This window comes from Merops nubicus, unplaced genomic scaffold (assembly GCF_000691845.1).
Source record: "Merops nubicus isolate BGI_N331 unplaced genomic scaffold, ASM69184v1 scaffold27731, whole genome shotgun sequence".
Classification (NCBI taxonomy): domain Eukaryota; kingdom Metazoa; phylum Chordata; class Aves; order Coraciiformes; family Meropidae; genus Merops; species Merops nubicus.
In genome coordinates this window covers 1-10,785 of record NW_008589387.1, presented here as the reverse complement: position 1 = coordinate 10,785, position 10,785 = coordinate 1, and the positions used below count along the sequence as shown (strand labels likewise).

The window sequence follows — 10,785 nt, the reverse complement described above, 5'->3', positions numbered from 1 at the left end:
GCTGCCCTAACCGTGCACATGCATCCCGTACCTTGCTGCTGCATCACCCTCAGTGGGTGCTGGAAGGCTGGCACAGCCCTTGCGTGAAGTGAGTGCCAGGCTGTGCCAGCCTGTATACGGTAGTGGCTGGTTTTATGTAGCATGAGGGAAGAAGTGAGTTTTGAGGCTGTTTTTTGGTGGAAGAGAGGTGGGATCCCTCAAGACCAGGGTGTGTTTGCATGCAGTGGTGCTACCGGAGGGGAAGCAGCAGCAAAGGTGACAGGGCAGGGCTGGTGGAGAGCGAGGTGAAGGGCAGGATAAGGAGCTGAGAAGGTGCTGCTCAGCTCCTGTCAGCAGGATCAGACAGCGTTGGTCTTACCGGTATCGATGAAGCCAAGGATGCAGAGCGTGATGGAAACGTTAATGCTCTGAATAGTGAATTCCTGCCTCAGGGAGCTGAAAAATCCGTCCAAGGCAAACTTAGTCGCAGAGTAGGGGACCGTAAATGGAAACCCAACTTTACCTGGACACGGAGCAAAGTTCTGTTATAGCTCACAAAGCTGCTCTGGCTGAACCACTGCTCCACCCTTTATCAGCTAAAGTGTGTTACCCAAAGGGAGTTTACTGTTAGTGAAATGTCACCCTGGCACCTGAACAGCAGCATTACAAACATTCCCGGCAGCTTCCAGCTCTTTTAAGTCCTCCAGGCCAACACTATTGCTCATGTCTCTGCTCGGATTATGAGCAACTTGCAACAACTATGACACCCTCAGAGAGCAGAGATGGAGCAAAGTTTAAATTCTTGTCTGTGGATACTGAGCTAAGCTCATCGCCAGCAGACCAGCCAAGACACTGGCTGTGAGCAGGGACATCTGTTACTCATCTTGTTTGCTCACTGAACAGAAATTCACTAGAGCTGTGTGTTTTTGTGAATAAGAGTTGGTCACTAACTCCCTCTACAAATACTACTGGGAACTTGACCTGCCAAACCCAGATGAACAGTCAGAGAACCAAGGCAGTGAGAAATTACTGCATTTCTGCTTTTCCCCATAAAATGGGGTGTGTGAGCGCTGCTGCTCTAATGAGCCTGGCACCAGGGTGTGAGGTTTAGTTACAGGGCTGGTCAAAAAGCGAGCTGGGACGATTGGATTTCATCAGGGAACAAATTCCATCGAGAAAATAGAAAAAATATTTGGATTTGAGTTTGGGTGTTGGGTTTTGTTTTTGAGTGCATTGAGCAGTTTTGGCTCCTCTAGTGCCTGGTGTCTCTGCATGCTACTGGCTTCTGAAATGGTGTCTTTTGATGGAATCCCATGTCACCGACCTTGCTCCCCACTCACCTGCCATGGATGAAACCACCACGATGCTGCCCTCGCTCTCCTTCAGCATGGGCAGGGCAGACGTGGCCATTGCCACGTAGCTGAGGAAGTTGATCTCCAGGAGCTTTCGTACGTGCCCAACGTCCCCGTTGAAATAACCGAAGTACGATGTGCCGACGTGGTTAAGAATCAGCATGTCCAGGCCTCCTGCAGGCAGAGGAGCAGGCGTTACTGCTGGGGGGGAGAGGGCTGCAGCCAGGGAAACAGAGCCCTTCCTGGGAGCAGAGCAGATGTAATCGAAAGGAACCAGGGGTTTGGGTCAGAGCTGTGACCTGTCATCTCTGGAGTAAAGGTACCACCCAGGTGGCTGCCAGTAAAAAATTCTGTGCCTTTTTTTTTTTTTTTGTGGTTCAGAACACAAATACTGTGGGACAAGGGAGATCGTCCTTGAGTTGTCTGTGGGCCTGGAGCGGAAGGAGGAGTGCTCCCCGTGGAGCAGAAATAGGGGTGGGGGCTGCGGAAATGCGATAACCACGATAGCTACAGGCCTGGGAAATGGTCTCAGGCCACAGTAGCTGGGGGTGATGAAACCCAGGATGGTGACACCGGAACAGGGTGTCGTGAGCAGGGCACAGAGGTGGAGTCGAGAGCGTGGTTTGGTTTGAGCTGGAGGGATGCAGCTGGGTGGAGGAGTGGGAGTGCAAAGGGCAGAACCAGGGACAGATCTCTCCCACCTCACCCCATCTCCATGCAAAAACCAGCACAGCCAAGGCGCGATGCAGTCGCTATGGAGAGCAGGCTGTAAACATACCCAGGGAGGTCCCTGCCTCCTTCACCACGTGCTCGGCGAAGGCCGTGTCCTCCATGGTCCCGCTGACGTACCGCGCCGAGGCTGCTCCCAGCTCCAGACACCGCTCCACCACCTGCCCCACCAACACAGCGGGTCAGAACCCCTCCTCCTGCCCCAGGAAGCCTGCTACGGTAGCAGAAGAGGGTGCCTGTGCTCCCTGTGATGTATCCCCACCCTCAAACAGTGGCTTGGAGTTTTGGAGAGATGTTTGGAGCCTTTTAAGCTTCAATGGGAGCCTGAAAAACAATTCCTGTAGTGAACGTGTTCCCCGAGGCGCTCTGGCTCTGGACTGGGGCAGCCTGTGCCGGGATCACAGGCGGGCAGGGTGAGCAGCAGCCGGTATATCACTGCAGTGGAATGAGGGTGTGTGTGTGCGGAGGGAGTCCGTGTGTATGGTGAGATGTGTACACAACTACCCGAGTTCAAACATACGACGTGTACCTGCAGGAGAGGGAGTTGTGTGTGCGGGAGCCCCAGACCGCACAGGAATCCCGACCCGTGACTGTAACTGTCCCCATCTGGTGTCTGTGCCAGGGCGAGGACACGGGCACGTATTCATGTGTGTGCCTGCCACGTGAGATTGGCCTGCGTGTGTTTGTATGTGCACTGCCCTGCACACGCGTGTGCCAGCGCTCCGCTTGCCATTTACTTTCTGTAGCTTGGCCTCTGTCCGTGCTGTGATGAAGATGTGGGATCCCATCCGGGCCAGGTGATACGCCATCTGCTCCCCAATGCCAGTGCTTGCTCCGGTGACAATCACCCGCTTCCCTTTCAGCATCTCTGGGGACCAAGGCACAGGGATTCAACTTAGCCAAATGCTATTGAAAAAAAACTAATTAAATCCCCTACTGCCCTTCAGAGTAAGCAGTTAACTGGAAGCTGAGTGAGCCTGCAAGCTCAGTGTCCGGCACCAGGACAGCTCTTCCATCTGCTGGGAAGAGCTGCGCTGAGGAGTAGCTGCAGCTCCTCCTGAATGCAGTGACACAGAGACAGCCTCCCCTCTTCCAGGGGGTTTCTTCCACAGGTCGGGACACAACTTAGAAACACCCCAACTGTTTTGTAGTAAAAGCTATCCACTAAGTGTATGCTTCAGAAATGAACATCCAGGGTTTAAAAGTCATGCTTACAAATTCTTTTGCTGCCCACTGGAAAATGGAGTGTTCAGAGCCCACTCTGTCTCAGACCCCCTGCCTCACCTGATCCCTTGGGAAGTATTGCTGCATGTTACTTGCTCAGCTTGATTCCAAATCTTAGTTAAAACAACTTTCAAGTATCAACCACCAGACAAAGACTTGGACGTGGTTTGGTCCAAGCTCCGCACAGTTCCTACGCAAAACACTGAAATGTGGCTTTTAATATTTTTCCTTAAAGACAGATCCACTTTTAATACTTACCCGGTTTGAAATTCTCCCTCGTAGAATAAAACCAGAAGGCCAAAACCAATCCCAAAAACGGAATGAAAATCTTTTGCAACAGACCCATACCACTGTGGAGTCAGGAAATAAAGCATGAAAGAGAAGGGAAGAAAAAAATCCCTCTGCGGAGCTGCCCCAGGGGAAGCAGCGATGCCAATCCTCTCCAACCTGCGAGCGAGGGAGCTGCAGCTTCCAAAGCACTGGGAAGTCACGGGGGGATGGATGAGCGACACGAGCCCTTTGGTTTGCTCCCCGCTGGAGCTGGGGGACCTCGGCCTGACCAGCGGCGTGTTTTGGGTTCTGCCCGGCTCTTTTCACATTTCCTGTCCCACGTTAAAATGCAGAATTTCGCACAACACCCTGGAAGAGGTGTGTCTTTGCCGAGCAGCATCAAGTTTCACTTGGAGAGCATCAGAGGCAGCCTAGTGCAGGTGGTTAAACATCGTTTCCTTTTCCTGCTGGCACATAGCTGGTTCATGGAGATGCCATCCAGGTCGGATTGCTTGCAGCAGGTCAGGCACCAGGGAGTGGCCGGGGACTGCTGGGGGGGGCGACACGTAGCAGAGGTCCTGTGTTCCCCAGGACATCGGTGCCTGCACCCCAAAGCAGCTGCCTGCCTTGGGATGCTGGACAGCAGGGGCCCAGCAGTGCCTACCAGCCCCAAACAGCTCCAAAAACGCTTTGTTGAGGAAGGATTTAGTTTTGTTTTGTTTATTTAATCTCTACTTCCTCCTGCGAGCAGAGGAGGGAGCAGAGGCTGAGCTGAACCCATCAGAGGGGTGCAACCACCCCAGCACCACGGAGGGAGGTTTGCAATGAAATCCTGAATGTTGTTTTCTGCAGAGAAATGAGGGTCCTTGCTACCGTGGTTACTGCTTTGAGTTTTGCAAGGGCTTTGCTCTTGCTGTGGGGTGAATATAATCTGGGGATAAACCACGTCACGTCCGCCCGCGCCTCGGCGGCAGCGAGGCCGGTGCCATTGGTCTTACACAATAGGTCCAGACTGTGTCCCAGCTTTGGTCTGGCACTGGGATCTCCATCACAGTGTACTGGTGCTGCTGGGCTGGGGCCGTGCTGCAGGAGCTGTGTGTGCCCCTGGGGCAGCCTCTGCCTTCCCAGCCTGGGGAGGGCCGGGTGTGCTGGGACACGAGCCTCGTCTGCAGGGCAGGGGCTGCACCACGGTCCCACTTAGGTGGGTGCAGCGCCGTGGTGGTCCCCTGCAGACCCCTCTGCCATAACCAGCCACAAAGAATTATTAAAGAGATTTTCTTTCCTCTGCTGCAGCTTTAAAATAAAGACGATTTAATTTGGTGGGGTACCTGGTAGGGCAGTGGAACTCTCTGGCATTGCTTCTGCTTTATAGATTGATTTTTTTTTTTTTCAGCCTTTCCCCTTCACTCTCAACTCTCACTCTGATAAGAAGCTAACCCACACTTGGTCAGATAACACCAGTACAGTCCGTCTGCCTTTTCCTGCCTCCCTTTGCTTTGAACTTGGGCCATGGTCACGGGGCAACTGTTTCATTCTGTGGCTTGAATAAAAAATTAACTCTGTAACACAGACCTGTGTTCCTGTCTGTGTCGCTGGCAGGAGAGAGGCTCTTGTCAGATACCGGTGTTCACTCCCAGCAGGGGGGTGCTGCAGTCAGGTGATAACTGCCAACCTTTGGGCACTGTCTGCAGGCGTGTTGGGAGAGTGGTGGTGCTCTTTGCTCCCTGTGGGTGCCGGCAGCCTGGTGGCTACCAAGCCAAACCCTGCGCTTGCCATGCTGGCCTGTGGTTTGATGAGAATTGCAGGCTGGGTTGGCGTTCTTGCGTGAAACAAAGTAGCTGGTAATGACAGACTGAAATACTGACTATTTTGGACATAACAAAGTTTTTATAAAAGCAAATTTGTGTATGTGCCACTCGGGGTGGTCCCTGGCAGGGCGGGGGCTGCGGGGGCTGCAGGAGCTGCCAGATCTGGCCCTGCTTCCCTGCCAGTGTGGGTTTGCTCTTGGCTGCTGGTCGCCCTTCCAGGGCGCTGCTGCTCCTCGCTCCCACTCACAGCTTTTTCTGGGTTTGTTTTGCTCTGTGAAACTTCAGAACTTGTTTTTAACCTTTTGCTGGCGGTGGACAGGGAAAGGAGAGGAGGGCAGGAGAAGGTGACAGTGCAGAAGTGTTTTCTGATCTTAGCTGGTCCTGGTCCCACTGCTGCCAAACCTTCGTGCCTTGGCAGAGGGGAGCCCAGGGGTGTGTCTGGCCCTGGCCCACTGAGAGGGAGCCCCAGGGACAGGGGGAGAGTAGCCTGTTCCTTCTAAAAGGGCTTTACTAGAATTTTCCTAATGTATCCACCTGCTGCTGGTTGCTTCTGTATCACTTGTCTGTACGAAGGCTGTTTTTCAAGGGGTGATGCTCGGCACAGAGGAGGTTCTTCAGCTGGGGCTGCCAGGAGCTCCCTTGGAGGAATTGAAGTTGTGAAGGGAACTCGTTCTGACACCGAGCTGGCGAAGGGGAGCTGCTGGAGAGCCCCTGCAGTGCCTGCAGAGAGCACGTTCTGGGGCAGGGCTGGGGCCGGGACAGGTTCCTGCATGCAGCTCAAAGACTCAGAAGCACTTGGCAGGAGCTGGGATATCACTTCTTTTATTTTTTTCCTGCTTTTGAATGATGCTTGACTTTTTTCAACCCATTATCACATCTTTGTTAAAAAATGCAGAGGATTTTCTTTTTTTTTTTTTTCCCTCTTGCTTTCCTTCAACATGCAGACATGAAAACGCTCCAGCTCATGGCCAGCTCTCTCAGCACACTGCACCATGAGCACAGATCTGATTCTCCCCTTGCAGATGAGGCTGTCACTGCTGTCAAGGGCTGCCCTCAGCTATTCCTGCGCTAGGCTGATGTGCCTGTCAGTGAGGTTCTACAGGGCTGTGACAGATGTGTGTGTTTTCCAGCACATAGCCGGGGCTCCTGGACACGGCCCGTGGGCAGAGCTGCCATCCTGCAGGTGCTGCACGGTGCTGTCCTGGCTGGGCTGCTCCTGGGAAACACACCCGGGTCCCAGGGGAGACCTCAGCTGATTGTAGGACTGGTTTTGGTTTGAGATGGTATTTCTACTTGCTGCTGGTACAGAGAAGATGCTGTGTTGTTTAAGCAGTATCTAAGCACTAAATTAATTTTTTTCCTCCGTGACCACATCAGGAATTGCTGCTTTGATATTTGATTTTTGGTACTGTGGCTGTTTTACATCTTGGCTGCTGCCCACGTTCCCAGTGCCCTTGGTGTTGGGTGGCAGAGGCTGATATGCTTATCTGGGCCCCTAATTTTAGCTTGGCAGCTCTTGAAACATCCAGGAGCTGAACTGCAAATAGTGGGTGAGGGCTTTCTAAAGGTATTTGGCTCATGCCCTTGGAATGATTGGCCTATGAAGGAAGGCTGCTGGGTTTTAGGTGGCCTTCAACTCTGTATGATGAAAGCCTGGGCAACGGCTCCAAGGCAAAATAAGATCTTTGGAGAGGTGTTCCAGGATGGGTACAGATAAATACCGCCCAGCTCTCATGCCAGCTGCAATTTTCCTGGGGATTTAATGCACCAGGAAAATGTCACAATTGCAGGTGAAAGTAAACTGGGTTCAGACAAGTCTTAAAAGAAAGAGAATAACAGAAATGAACTGATGTGATGCTTGGCAATCTAACCCACACCTTGGGCAACACGCAGCCCGAGAACATTTCCCTCAGGACTTTGGTTTAACTCGGTCTTAAATGCTCCATATGCTTCTCCACTGCAGCTTGCCTGAGGTGTCCTCACTAACACTGACAGCACATCTCATCCCACCTGGGTCCTCTCTGGTATATACCAGTACCTGTAATGTGAATTTCTCTCTGCAGTTCACGCCTGGGCTTTTGGGCTGGCTCCCCCGTGCTCCCCTGCCAGTGTGTGGATGCCTGTTGGCTGGTTGTGTGGGGTTGCATCTGCTCCTGCAGTCTGTCTGGTGTCAAAATGCAGGTGTGAGGCCTCAGGAGATGAGGTGGAGAAGGAGGCTGGTCTGGGGAGTTGTGCCAGGGCTTAAGGACGGGGAAGTTTGCTGAAGCCTTTTGATCTGCTTCATCTGGCAGGTCTGTCACTCGTCATAGTTACAGTGCTGTTAAATGGATTACTGAGCCTCCCTGCACTCTGAATTGATCGTGGTGTGGTTTAAATAAGACTTTATGTAGTCATGGTGGTAAAATGGGCTGTTAATACATGTCTAGTTCACCAGTCTGCAGAGAGCTGGTCCTGTCTAATAGCAATGCAATCTGCCCTGGAGATGGCAATGTGTAGGCCTGACCTCTCAGGCTGCCCCTTTGAGGGAATATGCAGGAGGTTACAACCCCTGAGCCTGCATTGCGTCAGCAGGCAGGAGATGGTCTTCTGCAGGACTTGATTTTACTGAGCTGGCTCCAGAACCACGGGTGCAGTGCCTGGTTTAGCTGTCTAATCCCGTTAGCTGCCTTAGGAGGAGCTATTTTCATTGTTCCGCAAACCTCTTTGCTTTAAGCCTATAAACTCCATGACTGGATAACTATGTGGGAAGCAGGTCGCTGGCATGGTGTGAGGAGGCATTGTGTGTTAAGACAACCTGAGGTCCAAACCCAGCAGTGGTGGAGCCTGTCCTGGCTGGGCTTGCCTGGGGCTCCCTAGTCACCCTGGACATGCGAGCTGCACTGCTTGAGACCAGCTCTGTCCCCTCAGTTTTATAATTTTCCCTTTCCTGCAGGGCAGGGTGAGACACGTACAGCTTGTAGAGGAAGGCTAATTTTGGGACCCAGCGTGTGCTGGCAGTTTGCAGCTGCCTTGGCCAAAGACAGGATTCTCCTCTTGGTTTAGTCCGTTACCAGCCGTCGAGCTCTGCTGCAGCAGTGATGCTTCTGAGTGAGTGCGGGAGGGAGGAGCTCAGACCTGGCAAATTTTCACGCCTGGCACAGCCATGGACACTCAGGTCCCTGGTCTATCCATGCACCAAGCGTGGCATGGAATATTCCAGGTCAGCCCTCGTGTCCCTGGGCAGTGCTGCAAACGTGCACCCTGCTTACAGCCGGCTGGAGGGCGGGGTGGACACACACTGTGGCTCCTGGCTTTCTGCAGGCCTCATTCTCCTCTCCTGTTTGCCTCTGAAACTTCCATTGCTATCACTGAAGTGTTAGATTGTCCAACCTTCGCAGAGACCAGAAGGCTAAATCATGGACTAAATGAAAGCTCTCTCACAGGCTGTTTTTAATTTAATTGGGCTCTGCTCTTTTCCCCATGAGGAAAAGGAACCTTACATTTGATTCGAAGCTTCAGCAGAGATTTTTGTGCAGGCTCGTTAGGATTCCTCCTCCACAATGTGCTGCTGGGCTTTTTTTTTTTGACAGAAAGAATTGTCAACAAAATGAATCACATGGTTATGCATTATGAAAACGTGATGGTGAATTTCAGCTGTGTTCTTCTATTTTGGGGTTCTGATGTGAGATTGGGAGCTCTGGGAGGAGCGATGTCTTCAGCACTGGTGTCAGGCAGTGCTTCATTTTCCATAATCTCCTGCTGTTTTTATCAGTTGTTTGCTTTTAACTAGATAGAGGTGTATTGCTGGTACAGCTCCCAGTTTCTCTGCAAGGTGTGGAGCCTGCTCCTCCCCCTGCCCCCGGCCGTGTCTTTGCCATTGGGCAGGTGAAGAGGATTTTGTGCCCCAGTCACGACTGGCAGGGGCCGTTTCCCTTCCCTAGCGTGGTCAGGATCTTTCAGCTGTGGCTGTCTGGAGGGTTTCTTTGACTAGTATGACACGGTCCTGAATGCAGCAGATTTTTACTAAGCTCAGGAAAGCTTTGTAAATAGGTGAAGGTCCTCTAAGAAGTCTGGCAGTGCCCTGGGCACAGTCCTGGGGCTTGGATCCCTCCTTCCACACTCTCCAGGATGACTGTGCCATCGTGTCCCTCCATGCCTCTGCTTTTCCATCTGTGACCTTTCCAGTTCTGGAAGCGAATGTTATGCTGCACAATTAGGTGGCTGTGGTGGGTTTGTGAAGGATCCCACAAGAGGCAGGAGATGTTAAGTTTAAGCTGTGCAGCAGCCATAGCCTGTTCGAGGATTGCTGGGGGATGACAGTTGTTCTTTTTTAGCTGGTTCTGGGTACACACGACGATTGCAGAGAAACAAATCTGTGTCATTAAACCCAGATAACCCCAGGAATTACAGCCCCACCTCGGCTCTGGGCATGTGTCTGTCACACGAGAGACAAACCCTGCCCCCGCGTTTTTAGCTGGCTCATTTTGGGAGGGGACAGCTGCTCAATGCTTGGCAACACCAGCCCCTCACTCCCAGAGCAGCTTCTTCCCCAGCTCCCCCCAGGAGGAGCCAGAGGTGTGAGTGAGACCCCACTGCAAAGTCCATAAGAGAACGCTGGAAAATGAAGGCAGCTCGGGAGCACTGGTACCATATAAAATATTTATTGATTTTGCAAAATGTTGTAAAATGCGTCTGTAATAAAAATAAGAAACCTTGCTGTGCATCTTGCACATTTTTATACCAACAAAAGGTATTGTTTCCCCACTGCTGCACAGCAGCAAATATAACCCTTCGCTTCTTCCAAGTCTTGCACTTGCCGTGTCCTTCAGCCATCGCCTCTCTTCGTGCTGGAACCACCTCCAGGTGCGACTGGACAGCAGTCTCTTGTGCTTGGTTGCTCAGCAGGCACCTCTCTGGCCGTGGGGCTCTTAGTGGCCAGCCTGTCTGGTCACCAGGGCCCTCTGCACTGCCACCGGCTTCTTGCTTTTTTCCACTATCAAATCCTCCTGTTTCTGGGGAACCGTTTGCTCTTGCATAGGGGCAGGTTTCTTCTCCTCCTCCTCCTCTAGCCTCCCCTCCGAGGTGAAAGGACTGCACACCGTCTCCACCAGCCCAATGACCACGCCAAAGAAAGCCAGCACGCTGCCCAGCATGTACAGCTTGACCATTTTCCTGTTGGGCTTCTGGCTGAGCACTTCTTTGGCAAAGGGGATCAGCTCATGCATGGTTTCCATTTTACTGCAGCGGGTTTGGAAGATGTCAGTTCTGCAAGAGAAGGGAGAGGGACAGGGGGGTTAGTCAAATCCGGGTGCTTCCTCCTGAGCAGCCAGACCCCTCCATGCAGCCCAAGCTCTGCGCAGCCCCCCGAGACACCCCCGGCCCAGCTTCAAGCAGCGACGTTTGGTGTTTGCTCCTTCAGGAGGAGGGATCCCGAGCCGGGGGGG

General features: G+C 52.6%; 2 protein-coding genes across 2 annotated transcripts; both read right to left on the bottom strand.

Moving 5' to 3' along the window:
* Window positions 1–358: 358 nt before the first annotated feature.
* On the bottom strand, window positions 359–3,630 carry HSD11B1 (hydroxysteroid (11-beta) dehydrogenase 1; the record flags this gene model as incomplete). Its single annotated transcript, XM_008949598.1, has 5 exons — window positions 3,543–3,630; window positions 2,798–2,928; window positions 2,110–2,221; window positions 1,320–1,505; window positions 359–502 (listed from the first exon to the last, which is right to left on the bottom strand). Coding segments are annotated over exons 1-5 (661 nt in total), but the record flags the coding sequence as incomplete, so codon positions are not given.
* A 6,639-nt stretch (window positions 3,631–10,269) lies between these two features.
* Window positions 10,270–10,575, bottom strand: G0S2 (G0/G1 switch 2). The gene has a single exon (XM_008949597.1). The coding sequence runs from the start codon at window positions 10,573–10,575 to the stop codon at window positions 10,270–10,272; it is 306 nt and encodes a 101-aa protein (XP_008947845.1).
* Window positions 10,576–10,785: the final 210 nt, after the last annotated feature.

What these genes read in the sequence shown, in the direction of transcription:
- G0S2 (XM_008949597.1), bottom strand. Translation starts at nt 10,575, where the DNA reads ATGGAAACCATGCATGAGCTGATCCCCTTTGCCAAAGAAGTGCTCAGC.